We start from the raw sequence: 19,519 nt of genomic DNA on the forward strand, positions 1-19,519 counted from the left end.
TCTCTGCGCATTACTGTCTCTCCTCGCGGCAAAGAAATTTGATTAAATGAAATACATTTTCTCATATGTAATTACCTCGTTATTTCATCTGACTCCATAAATGAAAAGGTTTTAATGATATCTGTGCATAATTAAATGTGAGCGAATGTTTGACTATTCGTTTTAACTCTTTACTGAAAATAATGCCAGAGTCTGTTAGAATAAAATCAATGGTTACAATATATTATGTCGGGTAAATATATCATGCCAATTTCATAATCAGTTCAAAAATAATCAATACAAAACATCAAATGCTCTGGAATAAAGAGAAGAGATGCGAACCCGACATTAGGAAATACATGATGCTGAGAGTCTCAGCATTCACGGGCTGATCTACAGAATCGTGCTGATCCTTCTCGTTGCATTTCTTTATATAGACAGACCAAGGCAGAAACCTCTTTTCAAATGTAAACATGAGTTCACAGTGGCAAATTACATTAATCAACCAGACTAACTGGAGGCAGAAGTTGATTTACATGGAAACATTTGCTAACAATTGGAATTTACATTGTGTACGTGAGTTTACACCTTTGAGAACAGTTTGCCTGGAGACCCACCCTCCTTTGTGTACCAGTTATCTAAACTCTAAACTCTTAAAACCTTATTACCTTTTGACAAAACAAAATTAATTTTTACTCTTCCGCCATTTTGAATTTTCCGAAAAAACATACTTTTTCGAACTCCTCCTAGGCCGTTGTTCCGACTTTCACAAAAATTTAATCAGATCATCTTCAGGCCATGCCGACAAAAAGGTATGGAATTCAAGTTGATTTGTCAAACCGTTCTCAAATAACGCGCAAAAGAATTCAACAAGTAAAATGCCAAAATGGATTTGAGACTGTATCTCCGCAACGCTTTAGCATATTCGGACCAGACTTTGTGTGCGTTATGAAAACCATGACCTGAGGGTACCTGCACAGTTTCAGTGCAGTGCCACCTAGGGGTCAGGTGATATGAAAAATGGCTTATTTTCTTCTTGGCCACAAATGATAAAACTGGTGTCTTTGGATTCAGTGCAGCATATCAAACAATACCCAATTTTTCCATATCGGCCATTATGGGTGTCGGCCATTTTTAATTTGGTCGTAAAATGCTATATTTTACGAACTCACTGGGGATCATTACGAAACTCTTTACGTGTCTTCGACACCATGCCCTGACAGTACTAAAAAAAGTTTCGGAGCAGCAGCACCTTCTGGCCAAAAGTTATTAATTACATTTCCAAAAATGCTAATAACTTTTGATTAAATTAACCTGTTGAAATGAAACTGGTCTTAATAGATTCCTTGGCTCATCCCGAGAAAAAAGCTAACTCTGCCATAGTCGGCCGAGCTTCCTGTTCGCCATTTTGATTTTCTTTAAAAAAATAAACCTACTTTTTCAAACTCCTAAAATATTGGTCCGATTTTAACCAAATTCGAGTCAGATCATCTTCCAGACCAGGCTGGGAAAAAAAGTTCTGGATTTCGGATCGATAGACGAAACCGTTTTCTTGTACCGCATCAACAAATTTGAAGGCATGATACCAAAACGATTCTGAGGCTGTATCTTTGCAAAGCTTTGGCATATTTACACCAAACATCACATGTGTCATCGTGACCACACCACATCAATTTGGTCACAGTGCCACCTATTTGTCAAAAGTGATAAACCATTAAATCACATTATTAGTGACTATATATGATTTTTCAACCATTTTGCCTAAAATTATCTTGATATGTCTTTAATTGGTCATTGACGCAGTTGGTCTGATGATCCCAGCCATGATAGCATGACTTATCATGCCGCCTTTGTGTTTGGCCCCTTAATTGCTGCTTTTTTCCCCCCTAAGATCAGTAAACTTAAAAGTTTGCAATATGGCTTTCATTTTTAATATATTATTTGGGCTTAGAAATAATATTGTGCATGAGTCATATGGATGGCTTCCCCCCCCCCCCTTAACAGTACACTAACGGTCCTTACTCTCATCAACCAATTTCTATTTTAATTATTTTTTTTTAAATGTAATTAATTTCAGTGAAGGTATAGCTGAATTTTTAGCAGCCATTACTCCAGTTGTCAGTGTCACATGATCCTTAAGATCATGATTTGGTGCTCAAGAAACATTTTTTAATGTTGAAAACAGTTTTTGCTGCATAATATAGGAATGAGTCATGGGCTTAGAAGGCATATATAGTGCATGAGTCATATTTATATGTGCTTTCTGGAGTTTTGCAGTGTCACCATCCATCTTCGTTGAACGGAAAAGTGCAGCTGGGCATTCTTCCTCTCTAAGATCTTAATTTATGCATGACAGTGATTTTTTTGTATCATTCGCATTAAAGAACACAGAAGAAATCTACCTAAGTGATATTCATGTAATTACATATAATTTCAAACACGGGAGCAATCATGTAATCGCTGATGATGAAATAGTCTCTTAAAAACATTGGGGAACATTATTAACCAGCACCTCTAACACACATCTGTTTATTAGCATACTAATGGACTGACTAATAATGCTGTCCCCATGCTGGATGAAAACACATCAAATCAACATTAACCCACATGTCCTCCAAGAAATGGGTTTAGAGCGGGTGAACAGAAGTCATTGCAGTTTTCCAGAATGCATAGTTTGCCACACTATAATTATTTATTTAGCATAGGAAAATTATATCGGACCTCATAACGGATATAAGTAAATTGGTATGCCATTACCCCGAGGACTGACTAATAAATTATATTGAATTTAAAATATTAAAGTATACCACATATTCCTGTTTCTTCATGAAGCTCCACTAAAGGGACTGGAATTTTCAATTGTGTAACAACTAGTTTTGTAGTTAATGCATTTATGTACAGTCACTTACAGTTACAATACCAGCCACTCTTATAAATGTGAAAACCTCACCATTACACTAGCGCTGTGTGATATCTGATCTGGTAACTGTAACCCAAAGGCTTAAATCCTAGATTTGTGATTATTCCAAACAAAGCATTATGTAAACTAGGTTATACACTAAGAAATCAGAAAGCTCATTTGAATCTTGTCCACTATATTTTCCTGAGGGCTTGATGTCTTTATGAGCTTGAGCAATTTGTTTTACTAGAATGCATAAGGCTTTTGATGAACCCAAATAAGAGAGACTCCACAGAGGAAACAACAGCAAGTCAGTCTAATTGATGACTATTACCCTAGATACAGCTGTGCAGACATCTATAGGCGCGAGGAAATGTCAGTTTATGATAAAGCTTCTTTCACAAACTTACTCTCTTTAGTGTGCAAATTGCAGTAGAATAGCTACGTATCAGCGTGTGTTAAATTAATGTGCATGTTCTGTGTCATAAAGATTTTCTTCTCTATAATTTGCTTCTGAGAAGTGTGACATTTCATTACATGGAAAATAGACGGGGAGCTATTTTCCATTTGATTGTTCTTGCTGCTTTTTAAAATGTAATTCCTGAAGTTGTCAGGCTCTGACAAATTAGAAGTTGAGACCATTTGAGCATACATGTGAAAGATCAGATCTATGTATAGCCAGAAGAATGGAACAAAGAGTAAATGTGGTCAGGAAACGCTTGTCTTTTCTGAGCTTGGTTTAATTTGATTTAAATTATACACCTATTTTGTAAGGTTATTATTAAATAATTACCATGAACAAAGTCATCACATCTTTTGACCAATGATTTCATTAGGGCGATGCGATTAATCGTAATTGATTTTCGATATCGGCTTCTAAGTTCTAACTATTATGAAAACAAGATAATCAATGTAAAATGCAAATGGATTTGGATAGGCACCTAAACGTGTACACACAAAAATATCAAAATGCCTTTTTGGAGACTATTGACGTGAACACAGTGGGTTATGTCTTCAGTAAACGCACACAGTTGAGAAAGAAAACGCATGTGTAACAGTATATTGGATCCACGCATCAGCTCTTAAAGTGACAGCAGCCTAATATACCTGCTGCCGTCTGTCATTAATGATAATCAAACAACAAATGACAAAGGAAAATCACTCACTGATCTTGACTAAATAACTTAAGTAGCTTTAATTAGGATCAGTCTATATTGTGTACAGTAAGACTATGCAGTGTTATTTAACATTTGACTAATCAATTTTTGTTGTAGGCTATTACTTATCTAAATACCACTGTTAATACCTGTACATCTTCCTGAAAAAACTTAAAACACTGTTCATTTAATTTGTTTTCATTCTATTTATTTGTCAGTTTTGTTTGTAATTAGTTTCTTTGTTCTTATTGTATTGCTGACTTTTCACTTGTCTTATGTAAGCTTTATCTTACATTAGTCAACCTAGTATTAGTTTTTGCTGAAGTATGGGTAATTGTGAAATATCGTGAAATTTGATCTTATTGCCACCAAAAATTGTGTTAATCAATATTGAACAGAAGTAATCATGATTATGATATTTGCCATAATCGAGCAGCCCTAGAATCCAATTTTTCAGTCACAAAGAGCACTTTCAGAGCTGAGCATAACTAGAAAAAATATATTCACTAGAATAATGTCCTTGACTTTTCAATGTCAGGCAAACTACCACTATAACTACTGCTACTACTGCTGCTACTACTACTACTACTACTAATAATAATAATATTTTTTTTTATTAGTATTATACATTATCTCAGATGAACCATAATTTGTACCAAATAGCAACTGTTAAAATTAGTAAATTTTAACATTTTAACTTACAATTTCTAATAAAGAAATTTGTTTTTCCACAAATCGTAAAAAATATATATAATTTAAGTAATTAATCTGCATGTAACAATATATCAATAATATTAATAAACAGCAATATTTAACTACATACTTTTTTTACTTGTCAAATACCATGTGAGTGATACTTTTTATATGCCATTTAAGATATTTAACAAATATATGACAACATTATAATTTTTGCTGTCAATTTTGAAGTGAATTGAATACATTTAAATAATTTGAAGGAACCAAGGACACTGTGCAGGCTTGGAAATCACTGTAAAATTCCCTGATATGCCTGTTTTCTCTCTGCAGGGCCCTCTGCATGAACCAAATCGCTAAACAGACCAGACCAAATCCATGTGAATGAGAGATAAAGAGAGAGGAGTTGAATGTTTACCTGTTGAAAGACGTCGGCGCCCTCATCATAATCCACAACCGTGAAGAAGAGTTTGTTAGAGAAGGCCGAAGAGTATCGCCAGGAGTTAGCCAGAACCTGATACTCCTCATTAGCTTGCCTATGAGACAGAGACATTTTCAGAAGCAGAGAGACAGACAGAGAGAGAGTAAGATATTACTCATTAGAAGAAAGCTTGCAAACAAAAAGAAGCCAACAAGAGGGACTTCATTACAAGAGTGTCATCTCACTGTTACTTATTACAGTGATTGCTGTTTATTCCACACTAGGTGGACAGTATAAAGAGAACAAGAGAATAAAAGATAAGCAGACAATGCCGCTAATTAGGTATCTGTTCTTTCGCAGACGCAACAAAAACATCCACCTGCCAGTTCCCGGAAATTGTCACTGTGTTGTCCACCACAAATACATAAACTAACAGAATTTTGAACATTGATGAAGTAGGATCAAAAGCACTCACATCACATCAAAGAGCTCATGTTTTCCCCATATACTCGCATAGACAAACCACACATATCAAGTGAGAGTTAATTTGGATTTCAAACCCTGCACATAAATAAGTCTTATTTCGGGTTACATGCTGCACCTCCAGGTCACCACTTTCCGTAACGGCCAAACCCAGACAACAGACACTCCCATCTTAGTAAACTCTACAGGGATCCCAACGCCCTCTGGATCAGTTTATGAAAGGATAGGCATCCCATGTTAATAATTGTAACTTAAACATTGTTCAGAAAACAAATATCATCCAGATAGTGCTAAATAAACATGCATTTACAGATTGAAAGCGTCCGGTTTAAAGACTAGTTAAATGCATCAATAAACGAAATGTACCCATAAACATCAATAAAGCAGAGCACTCTGCAGGTGGTAAAAACAAACATGTTTAAATATGCATGATTATACACATTAATGTTTCATGTAATGCTGAGTGTCCATTTTTAAAAAGCGAGGGCCGAGCTGACGTTAACTGATCTGTCATCGAGACTTTACTGCAGTCAAAAGTGGACTGGAGAGCAAAGTCCTTCGGGACATGGGTAAAATGGCATTTCATGAACACCTTTGGGGAGATGACAAAAAGCACAGCACTGACTCGGTATTTGAGAAGCAATTCCTGTTCTCTGATTATGACATTTAAGACTTTTTTTCCCCCATGCTATTTAAGATACTTAAAGACTTTTTACAGCCTTCAATTCAAAGTGACTAAGACATTTTGAAACTTTTAAGGACCCTTGGACAACATACAGGCATGAAAGTGAGGTTGGATGACTAGTTGATTTAAGAAATATGTCTGAATCTATATGGATGTAGTGACGATGCTATAGTGGGGATGAATTTAAAGACTTTTCCATGCAAACTATCCAACGGCTAAAGTTACAGATAGACTGTTCAACTTCTAGTCAATTAGGTCAACCACTGTTACCTATTCCTACAGTATTCAAGACAAAATAATGAAGGGAGAAAGAAATCAATTAAGGATTGACAGGGATGGGGATTAAGGGCAAATAAGGAGGAAAAAATGAGAATATACATAAACATGTGATTTGAGTAGACAGCAGATAATTAAAAAAGCATTAGGGGTCACATCGACGTAATCGGGTGACTGGGCGCTTAAAGGTCGATCTGCTTTAAATTAACTTCCTCTATTTTGGTAGCACACATGACTGTTCCAGTCCGTTATCTTTATTCAATGAAGCTGGTAGATGATGTTCTGAATTCTGAATAGGACTAGAGTGAGTGGTTCACACTCCGAGGCTTGATATTCAGCTGAGGAACATGACTGTACGAGCACGGAGTCATTTTAGCCAGCGACTGAAGGATAATGAGGGGAGAGATGGATGTGAGGTGAGTGGATGGGGGCTAAGTAGCTGTCGTGGGATAAATAGATGGGAATGATGTCTGGGATGAGGCTGCTTGGGAATAGACAGATGTAGAAAGCTCTCCGGTGGTGCTCTGGGGCAGATCAAATCTTAATATAAGTCCGTGTTTACACCCGGTGTTATTGTTTTACTTCAGTAAATACAGCATTATACCTGTGGACAGACACTAAAAGATGAATGTGTGTGTCTCACCTGCAGACAGAACATTGTCTCTGGGGTTGTAGCGCGGTGAACATCACAATAACGGAATAGTTCCGGGGCGGAGCTTTGACGAACCGCCGGAACTTATCCCCGTTCATACGGATCACAGAACGCCGGGAACTCCACTCCATCATTTGCTCCACCTTCTCTGCCAGCATGTTCTAGAAGAAACCGATAGAGATAGAGAAAAGTACAGAGTTGCATACTGTCCAGATACTAAATAATCTCTGCACTAACATAAATTCTCCAAGCAAACAGAAAAAAACATAAGCCAACATAAGCAACTTGTCCTTCATGAAACAAATTAACAACAACAACAACAAAAAAATGTCAGGTCAGGATAGGAAGCTGAACTGATCTTTAACGGCAAAAGGCAACATCCTATTTCTTTTTTTGTTTACGCTCAAAGAAAGACATTCTGTAAATGTCACCATAAAGATTGCTTGTTGACGGAAAAATGCATGGCTAAAGGAAATACTAGGCGGCACACGATGAGTTCAATACGATCTCAGGGCAGGAGTTGTCTAGTGGTGTACTCTATATTAGGATAGTTAACCATTTCTATAGCAGCTCAGCCATCACACAAATAGCACGAGCTTGACCTTCAATTTATTTGAATAGTTTCTTGAAGTGTTGTTATTGTTAACTAAAAGTAAAACTACAACTTTTTTTTTTCCGTTTATTATTATAAAACTGAAATAAAACAAATCATTATATGAAAATCAAGTCAGAAATGGCGCACTTGTAACTAACTGAAATAAAAAGTTGAAGTTGTAAAATTATTAAACTAAAACGGAAATAAAGCTAAATGGAAATATAAAAAAACTAAATGACTAAAACTTAAACCAAAATAAAAATAAAAATAAATCAAATAAAAGCCAATTCAAAATATGAATACTAAAACAACACTGGCTTGCCCTTGGTTTAAACCTTTCGAAAAAAAATGGCATAATTTTGCCATGTGTCATGAATGATTTTTATAATCATTTTATTTCCACTATATTGTATTTTAATGGAAAATAAGCAAGTAGGCTGCATGTGAAGGCAGAACGAGAGCACACACGTATATTAAGGGCATCCCGTACAACATAGGACCTCAATTTCCACTTTTCATTCCATCATTAAATTAAGAACAAGGTCAAAGAACAAGTGTGACAATCTCTTTACTTCCATCCTTCATAATGCTCTGCTTTTATCCTTGCACACAGGTGTGCAAACCCAAGAACTTAGAATTCGAGATTGATCAAAGTTCATTTAGGTTATTTAATGCTTAAGTCACTTTTGAAACCTTTAAATGGAGTCAAATATAAATATGCTCAATTTTGAGTTCATGTTCACTTTAAATAAATTGGTCACTTATTACATGCGTTCCATGTCACAGTGAAATTTAATTGCACGCACCAAATAACACTAATGCACAACATGCACTTTCTAATGAAATTGCGGGAAAGCATACAGAAGGTAATGCTATAATATTATGTATGTGTAATATGTCAGTGCTAGCAGGACAGTAAATTAGTTTCTACAACACTTTTTGCTCGAGATTGTGTACCCCAAAAATTATAAACCATTTTCATTAGTGAGCCTCGAATTAATCTAATACAATTTTCACCATTCGGCACAAAAACATACACTACTTTATCGTACTACACACTCTATGCCCCAATGCCCTGTTTCTTGTTCTCATCTTCCCCCTCTTTTTCCTCCATCCCTCTCTCTTTTATCATCAGCAATAATTTGTATTTTATATATTTGTGTCCTGCTTTTTTTCCTGCCCAAAGTTGACAACACTTCAGATGTTATGGCTCTGGGCACACATTTGTTTAAAAGGATGATCAGAGGAGTGTGTAAACTCAAGGGCACGTTGCATTATTTAGCTGCATTTGTTGTGGACTGGAAGAGTCTGACAGAAAGGAGGCAAGTGATGGCTCTGTCAGTGAGCCCAAATTGAAACATTGAGCGGAGGTCACCCCAGGCTTGACAAGATAGATGTTTGTTAGCACTGGAAAGGAAGCAGGCAAAAAAAAAAGCACTATTCATGCAGTTCAACATATCCTTGCCATCTCTTCTATTTTGCTGTCCGAGGAATATGCTATAAAGCAGGGACGCACCGAAATGAAAATTCTGGGCCGAAACAGAAACCGAAAATTCTGGATGCACTTGGCCGATAACCGAAAATGACTTAAAAAATAAAAATGATTCATTTCTTATTTTAAATTAGTTTTTTATATATAATTATATTATTATTAAACTTTTTTTTATAATAAATTCAATAATTGAATGAATCTGAATTAAAAAAAATAAAAATAAAAAAATCAATCCAATAAAATAATCACACTTATTTCAAGTAACAAAATTTGACAGAAAATGGCCTATATATATTAAAATAATATTAAATATCAATATATTAATATCAATATATTATTCTTAATTCAGTTCTATGCAGCAGAATCAGATTAAACAGATTCATTTTTTGACTTATTATCAGAATAAAGTAGTGCTACAAAAGCCATTATCAGAGCATGTGAGCAGATATCAGTTAACTAGAGGGTAGCGTCATTTTACCAGCGTTGCCCAGCACGACTATACACACCATGTTACAGCACGGTATGGCTATTGCAAACAGAAACAAGTCCAGATAAATTTCAAGTTTTTTTGGCGGACATTTCTGGTGAGCGTGAACGGTACATGCGTTTGGGCCGTGAGTGACTGAGCAGAGCGCGCAACACACGGAACATTGAGCGAAACACGCTTCGAAGTTGTGCATCTTCGGAGGCGCAGCCGCTCGCAAAGTCACAAAACATGCTCAGCCAGAGTGAAACCTGATCGCTGAACACGGAGGGGTGGGGTCGGCATATTTTCTCTTTCAGCCAAAAACGGAAAATGCTATTTTCGGCCGATAATTTTCAGCAGCTGAAATTTCGGTGTATCCCTAATATAAAGTAATGCAAGTGATGGTGTGGGGGGAGGGGCAATGTAATGTTTGTGTGGGAACATATAACTTAAAAAAAAAAGAAAAAAAGCAAGAGTTATACATTTCCATGACACTATGACACACCAAGCCAACATCAAAGAACTAGTGGCGATGAAAGCAGACTGTATTGTTGCATTGCATTTGTCTGGGCCAAAAAGAGCTAGAACGTATGCTTCTGCATGAGAGGAAATAACTTTCTATAACAGCAGGTGTCAGTAGTCTGTATTCCTCATTCTAAAAGGAAAATCGCAACTAGGGCTGTGTCCGAAATCGCCCCCTATACCCCCATTCACTATTCCCTACATTAGTCCACTAATATAGTTAACTTAAGGGAGTGAAGGAAAAAGAGTGAGCGAATTCAGACACTGAGTGGGCCGGAAGGGCAGCCGCTTTTGTGTAGTTTGTGCTTGCTGTTTAATAATTCTTTGAAACTTTGTGAACTGGCAGCTCCAGTAGTAAGATGAAATGAATTATCTTGAACTTTGTCATGGAAACGATGTATAAACCTTAATTAAAGGTACAGTATAGCATTTTTCACCACTAGGGGTCGCTAATCTATTTACAATAACAAAGGCGTAGATTGATGACGCAACATTTGCTAAGAATTATGGATCTTGTCGTCAACGTCAAGCCGACCAATCTAATAATGTTTATGGATGACTGAATACATCAATGTTTTTATCATGACTGTGATATGAAACAGTTCGGGATTGCTAAGAGACAGCTATCAGCTCCAAACGCGACGCGAGTCCCTCGGATATAAAAGGAATATGGACATTTCATTCTACCGAACTACATGCAGAATTACTACTCACAGGTCAGTTTATTAGACAAATTAAACTTGTGAGGTAACGCAGCGCTGTTTCACTTGGTCTAACATTACACTAGCACACTAAACTGCATTTGAATGTGTTTAAATGTATGTGTTAGTCTGTCTGTATGAGACTAGCAGTAAACTAGATCAACATTAGAATAACATACAGATCATATTCTGACATTTTATCATTGTTGAACTATAAAACATTGATTAGTTTTATGTAAATGTGCTCACCTGTTTAATAAAGTACATGTAGGAGCAGTCGAAGTCTCGGACGTGGAGCTCTCGTTTATATACTGTCCATGGGAGCTCTAGGCATCTCGAAAACACCGCGCTGATATTGATTCTCGTTTTAGTTCTCCTTTTTTTATCCAAAGTCTGCTTGCCATGGTCCATAATGTTTGAACGAAACAACAACAGCGTGCAGATAGACATTGCGAACTACAAAGTTGTCCGCGTCAGTCGCTTTGGTTACTATCAGACGGCTCTGGTTCATAGCTCTGGTTGCCATGGCAGCACGAGCGGAAACCAGGGACAACGCGGATATGACGCCATTGGCGGCGACAAAACGGAAATAAAGAAACGGGACGTTTCTTGAATTAAATTACAAATTTCTCCTGGTTTGAAAGTTGTTGGAGACAGTCGGGATAATGTAAGTACACAACTAAAAAAAATATATAACATAGATATAGTGATTTTTGCTATTTTTAAAGCAAAAAAGTTACATATTGTGCCTTTAAACTGTTTAATAATCAATTAAAAAGAAATTTATACATGTACGATATTATGCTATACCCACATTGGACGATTTTTTTTGGCCTGCAACTTTCACAGCATTATGGGTATTCTTTAGCCGTTGAGCGAACATCGGTTGTACACTCGCTATTGCGGAGCATCGTGGGATTGAACGAGTTCACTCAATAACGTCCACTATTGTTTCGGACACAACTACAAATGGCTGTCCCCTCAAATAGTGCCCTATTTAAGGGCATGAGGGCGATTTCGGACACAGTCTAGTGCTGTATTCCATTCCACTTTTAGACACGCACTTGCAAACTTCCCTAAGCACTTCCCCTCGGAGGAATCCCAGCCGCCATTTTGAAGTGAGTTCCACTTCGTGAAGTGGACGAGGGAAGTTTATATGGACAGACCCTCGTTCCCTCGATTTTGACCAAGGGAGCAAGTCTACTTCAGGCACCTATATGTCCCACAATGCAGTACGATTGTGACGTCACCACAGATCTCGTCTAATCACCACCACAACAGACAACTCTATGATGTATTAATTATATATATATTTTTTTTTATTTAAAACAACCGAAACACACATATACACATTTATATGCTGCATTACACAAATTCTTAAAGGAAAAAGAAATTAAATAATAAATCAACTCCATAGCTGATTCCAAGTGATCAAGGGCTTAGGACGTTTCAATTCAGCCCATCGCAGTTTCCGCCAGTAGTGGGCACTCGTGCAACGTAAGCAAATGACGTACATCCGAGTGAACGAGGCGGAGGGAAGTTAGCGAGTGAGCATTGGACTGCAGTGCTTGCTTATTTTGAATATGAATCATGTTCCACAGTTGGTCTCCACTTTCTTCATTCCAGACGTTCATGATGTTATGAAAAGAGTCTTGTATTGGAATGCTCAGATAAGACGAAGGTGTAAAATTAGAAGAGCCTTTTGTTTGTGCTCTGGTGACTTCATTGTTTGCTTGCTTGCTTTTGTCACTTCTGTTTTTCTTTTCGTGCACTGGTTCACTTAGCTGAACAGCGGAGTGGTCTCTCTCAACAACAGCTCTGATGCTGATTCAACATTCTCAATCGACCGAAAAGCTGCCCACGGTGGTGTGAATCGTGTCAACGGTGTGGAACACACCGCAAAAACTTGGCTGACAGATACTATATCTGCCGACCCGACATCACAGTCTTTACAGTCCTAGACCAGAGGTATATCTGATTCAAGATAGGGACACAATCCTACAGAAGTTAACGCCATTTGTCATTTTTTTCTGAGAGTGAACGACCGAAGAGTTCAATCTGGTGTGTCTGATTAGAAAGAGTTTGAATGTGTACTGTTGGGTGTGCCTCCAGGACAGGGTTGGGAAACACTGACCTAGACGTTACAAAACCGGGAGCTCGTCCGGGTTTGTGCAACGACATAGATCCCTATGGAATTGCTGATTAAATGAAATATCTCAGCACAAATAGTGCTCATGTGCTAAGCACACACACACACACACACACACAATGATCTGAACATGTCATTTCTCCTCCTGTCTATTTTGTGCGCTTGTCAGTTTTCTTTAGGGAAATGAGGAAAAAAAGGGTTTCCACCCACAATGTCCAAACAGCTTGGCTGTCAGTTTAGCTGTCAATCAGACCGGCATTAATGATGTGCTGTACTGACCACGATGTGAGGGACCAGCCAAGCGTAGAGGAAAAGAGAGGAACAATGTCCAAAGTACAAAGGCTGTTTCCTCACGTTTGATTCCTCAGATATTACAAGTTTGATTCCTCAGATGTTTCTTTCCTTCCTTCCTTCATTCTATTCTATTCTATTCATCCTGCTCTTAATTCCCTCATGCAGTCATTCTCAAGAACAGGAAAAGCCAAATGCGTCTAGCAGGTGTCTAAAGAATAAATCTTACCATTGAGAGCTTTTATTTTAATAATCTCCTGTCTCGCTTTCTCCAGCTCACCTTCAGCAGGTGCTTTGTTTAGGTGATGTGACAGATGTTGTTGACAGCTTGTCCCTAAGGTGGGCCTTGCTGAAGGAGACAAAGCACATCTTCTATCATCGGCATTGTTTGCGTATATGTGCGCGTGGGTTCCATTTAAAGAGTAGGATAATGTCAAGTATAGACTGTATTCTTTAGAAAAGACCCTTCTGAGGCATCTTTTTGGATTGATTATCATAAAAACTGTATAGTTGGAATTCTTTCGACCAGATATTTTAGAGAGAATTGTGGAATTCAGAAATTTTATCCAACATTCTAAGTGATGTGGTGCAGATCTTACACTGCCCTGCCCTGCAAGAGTGGATGGTGCAAAATAATAGGACAACACTGCAAGAGGACCTGTTGCACTTTCCTGCAAGATTGGTGAAAGGTTTTCAGAAATTGTAAGGGCAAATTAACACTGAAGTGTCTCACGGACAAGAGAATGAATGCTACTACAACAGTGAAGATTCTACAATCCAGTCAAGGTCCTGATTTTAAAACAATCAAAATTTCAATTAACTATTTGGAAATGGCACATATTTTGGTACAACAAAACAAACAGATGTTGGCTGATTTACATTTTGGTTTTCCAAGGTGAAAGTGGGCAGCTCTTGGCTGAGATTTATTCATTATGTTCATTATGTTCAAACATATTGTTATTTTTTTCTTTCCCTTATGATTTTGGGGTGAAATGTTACGTCAATGCAAAAACCTGGCTTTTATTCACAGGGTAACAAACACATAAAATAAACAAACATGCATTGAAATGCATTGGTATTACATTTATTGGTTATACAATAATAGTATAAGCAATGATAGTTGTATCAATACAATTCAAAGCATTAAAAGTGTACTTTGAAATGAATTCACTTTGAATAACAGCATCTACCGAATAAATAAAAATATTACAATACCCTTTCTAAACCATCTAATCATCATTTCTTCCTTACCCTTTTAAATCCCTTCAAAAGATCTTGAACAAAAAGCTTTGTGTCAATGTGGTTACAATAACAGACAGAAATACAAAGAAAGAGACACATACTCAGACAGACACATCCCACATGCTCATTTTCAAATATATATAAATAAATATAAATATATACTGTATATATATATTAAAGTTGAATGAGAAGGACACAAACCTGTGGAGAAAATTTTCCGACATCATGCCGGCATTCTGACACTGGACATTTAGAAAAAGCCTCTCACACCTCAACAAAGACCTTGTGTCCTGACAGGTGGTGTTGCCACAGGACCAGACAAGCTACGGGATTACAGCGAGGCTAATTGTCGCCACTGTGACTTCTTCTAAAAGCGCTGTCAAGAAGGACTGGTGGAGTGAGATAAGGGAGAGACAATGTGGGGCGTGGACTGAGAAGCTGAGTGAAATAATCTTTAACTCTCACTACCTACACCTGCCTCTGATATAAGACATTACCCATGATCCTGTTCAGCAAGTAAAAGGACACTCATGTTCACAACCAAAAATTTGGCAAAGACGTGTCCACTGGTCTGTTGGGGTCCATCAAATTAAAATTACAACAGATGAAAAAAGACAAATGCAAATTCCTAAAGTAATGTGGAAATATGGCATAAATAGGTTAATAAGGAAGGTGTTCAATGCACTGAGTGTATCATAATTGTACTGTTTTCAAGGGGGGCTAATATACAAAAAAATCTCATAATTCACATGAAAAAATGACTTATTATCGACCAATTCAAGTTCTCAAACAACATTGAAATAAAGCCTTTTTATTTTGGAATCATTTTGGAATTGGATTTTACTACGTATTCTTTATTTAACATGAATCAGAATGTGTGTTAATTATGATTTATTTAATATTTTATCTTAATGGTCCGACAAATAGGTCTTGATTGTTTTATGTAAAAAATAAAAATACATACAAAAATACAAAATACATACATACATACATACACACAATTGGAAAAAAACAACAACCTTAAAATGTAACTATTTTCCCCTCTCTGTTTCTCCTTAACTTTATCTCTCTCTCTCTTTCTCTCTCTGTAGCTCTAGTTTTTGTCGGAGGCCACATACTGCGCTGGGACATCTGTATCCCTGCTGTCATCGAACGAGACTAAGTCTGTCTCATTAATCTCTCTCTCTATTCACAACACTTACCGTCTGCTTTTTTAACCCTCCACACACACACACACACTTAGCATGGCATCCATCGCTCCCCAATGCCATGCACACAGCCAATACATAATCATCACCTCGGCTCCACAAGACATGACTCAAAATGTGATTTGTGGTGGTATCAGAATGTGGGCTCATGAATATGCAGGAGATGCAGAAGGAACCTGGTGTGAGAGTTTGCCGGGACAGTGGGAAGACATCTACATTGAATATCAATGAAGGACCCTTTTTGCGGAAGCAGTTATGGAGTTCCGGACAAGTTTCTGATCACAATGCAGTTTTGCAGATACTTTACAATGGTCCCCTGCTCAATTTGGGGAGTGGATCTTGATCATAAAGTGTCTAATTTTAGTAAATGAAGGCCGCTGAAGACCAACGGTGATGAAAGGGTGGCGCTAGAGAACCGGAGACCATTTTCCTTCTCTTTTGTTTCCGCAGCACGAGCGGAGGGAATGAAAAGAGGCTGATCATGGCTTTAGAATTCCCCAGTGAATGAGGGCATTTTCACATTGGCATGGAATGAGTCCACACATCCATAGAGGCGCATGCTTAGAGAGCACACACAAACGCAGAGGAAATGATGAGGAGAAATGCAATAAGGAAACAGGAGTGAGATTCCATTCCACTTTGACCAAACCAGTGTGACTGATGATCTGCGTGATTACAAACACACACACACACACAACATACACAGGTACACTTTTTCCAAAGGGCGTGTGGAAGGGTTAAATGAAACAATTCAACATGTTATCTTTCAAGAGACAGCACAACCCCCATTTCACCCCTCTTTCATTTCGTCCCCATGTGAAAAGAGAAAGGAAATAAAAAACCTTGCACCTCTTTTCACTAAAATGGTGTCAAAAGGATGGAGGACACAGATGCTTCATAAAAGACAAGACATGACTTTACCACTCCACTGAACATCAAAAATCCCTTTCCAAAACTCAAAAACTCTAAATTAAGCAGACTATGGCTGCAATAATGAATTTGGTAACACTTTACAATAAGTTTTCATTAGATAACATTAGTTAACGTTAGTTAACATGAACAACACTTCTATAGCATTTATTAATCTTAGTTAATGTGAATTTCAACATTTACATATACATTATTACAATTAAAAGTTGTTATTGTTAATATTAGTTAATGCACTGTGAACTAACATGAACACATTCATTAACAAATATTAACACAGATTAACAAATACTGTAACAAATGTATTGCTCATTGTTATTTTATTCTAATTAATACTGTACATTAACTAATGTTAACAAATGAGACCTTACAGTAATGTTTGGGAACAGTGAGATTTTGTGAATGTTTTTGAAAGTAAACAATACATTTTTGATTCAAAATTCTGTTATTATGAAATGTTATTACAATTTAAAATACAATATAATGTATTCCTGTGATGGCAAAGCTGAATTTTCAGAAGCCAGTTTTCAGTGTCACATGACGATGATCCTGCAGAAATAATTCTAATTTGTTGATATGGTCCTCAAGTAACATTTCATATTATTTGCAATGTTGATAAAAACAGTTGTGCGGCTTAATATTATTGTGGAAACCACTATCGATTGACTAAGGATTCTTTGAAGAGTAGAAAGTTCGAAAGAACATTTATTTAAGATAGAAAACTTTTGTAACATTGTAAATATCTTTACTGTAACTTGAATAATTTTATCGTTTCTTTGTTGAATAAAAGTAAACATTTCTTTGAAAAAACAAACAAACAAAAAAATACTTCTGACCACAAACTTTTAAACAGCAGTGTACATAAAATAAATAAATAAATAAATACATTCAAAATGTATTAAATGTTTACTTTTTAAATTTTGCAAGCGAAACACCATAATTCATAATACTGTAAGTACCAGCAGAGGACTATATCTTTAAAAATGACATCCATAAAGCTTGTGGAAAGTTGATGCATTAATGTACAGAGTGATACTGACTTTCATTACACAAACTGCTAAACATAATGTTTCTATACTCTATTTTGCATTACTACATTATTTTGTAACATTGCTGCATAGCATACATTATGTAGACTTTCCATATAATTTGCGTATTGTTGGAAGGAAAGCATCGGGCAAAAATGTAGAATACCTAATTAATCAAAGAAGTAATCGCTTCCCTCCAAACTGTCACCTTAAAATGAGGAAATGTAAATGAGTCGTTTCACCCATCTTGTGGGGAGTAAATGAGCATCTAGTTCTGTTCTTTGAAAACTTTCAGTGTGTAAGAACTTGTGTAATGACTAACATAGTGGCAGCAGTGTTTTTCAGATTAATGGCGTGCGTGTGGTAATTGATATGCCAACTCCAGCTGCTCCTGTTAAATAAAAATATAAATAAATAAACAGTAGGGTGTCTAGAATCAATGGATGTCTTACTTTAGATCACTCCATTAACAGATGTGGTAGTGAAATGCTAAATCTATCCGTTTATTTTTCTCTTATCTAACGGCTTGTGCAGGTTTTACTTTGTTGGTAGAAAAACTTTTTTTTTTCTATTATATAAACAGACAATCACTTTATTCTGCTACAATCAGGGCTCCAGATAAAATGAATTCCTTGGGAGCCAATGGCTCCGAAAATGAAACACTTAGAAGACAAATGACTTTTTTCGCCACCAAATTGCATAATCAAAATAGTCTAGATTTCGGATATCTCAATTTAGATGTTTATTCCGACCGTCGCCACATGCTCACTTTACGCTTGCAGTATAAATTATGAAGATTCATGATAATGATCAACAATCCACCAGGAAATGTCTCACATTCTGAAAAAGCCTTATTTACACCAAACTATTTTTTTTTCCACACTTTGCCACTGTTACCAAGAAATCTAAAGATAGACTGATAGCCAATAAAATAAACTTTCAAATAAGTTTTAGTGTGACGCTAAAAGGAAATAATCTTTAAATATTGCCACAAATTCATTTTTAGTACATTTGTGACCATTTCACAGCCTGAATCCATGTAAAACCTCTTTATCCATCTATCCTTTTCCACTACCTTTTAAGAGTTCACTCTCTCACGCTATGATTTAAACGCTCTTCTAACCCTCCTCTATTCTTTCTTCTGCTTCCAAAGTCTGATTGCAAAGCTTGAAGAAAAACTGGACATGGTGCTATTTCATATCAGGATCAATCTCATTATGCTCCAGCCCTTTGGCAGGCCCACACATTGTGGATGATATAATACTCCTCCTGTGTGCCCCGATCTTGGCTTTCATGGGCGAAGGAGCTTATCTAGGATCTGCAAACCTTGGTTCAATTTGCTCTTCACAATGTAAGCATAAACTCTGACATGATCCAGTAAAAGCACAGCAGTTCTGATCTTACAGAGAGCTGGATGGGTAATGTCAGCTTGGCTGTTATATATTTTAGCTCAGTGAGTGTCTATTAGGGGTGGGCGGTATAACCAAAATCTTATCACTGTATGAATCATTTTATAACACAGTAAAGGTATACATTACAATATTGCTAATTTTGCTTTAAATTCAACCCGAATTATATAACCATAGTACGGTCTGACTTTAGCAATAGATTACTTATTAGTTTATTGTAGTTAGTATGACTATAGGGAAAACT

General features: G+C 36.7%; 1 protein-coding gene across 1 annotated transcript in view; it reads right to left on the reverse strand.

Annotated features, from left to right (window-relative positions):
- The window catches only part of tusc3 (tumor suppressor candidate 3), a 95,474-nt gene that overhangs the window by 46,689 nt on the left and 29,266 nt on the right, over nt 1–19,519 (reverse strand). The window contains exons 2-3 of the mRNA XM_084098025.1: nt 7,237–7,406; nt 5,147–5,264 (exon numbers count right to left, since the gene is read on the reverse strand). Of these exons, the coding sequence (XP_083954151.1) occupies nt 5,147–5,264; nt 7,237–7,406 (288 nt within the window). The remainder of the gene's footprint in view (nt 1–5,146; nt 5,265–7,236; nt 7,407–19,519) is intronic.

The sequence above is a fragment of the Abramis brama genome, assembly GCF_963993115.1.
Source record: "Abramis brama genome assembly, chromosome: 2".
Classification (NCBI taxonomy): domain Eukaryota; kingdom Metazoa; phylum Chordata; class Actinopteri; order Cypriniformes; family Leuciscidae; genus Abramis; species Abramis brama.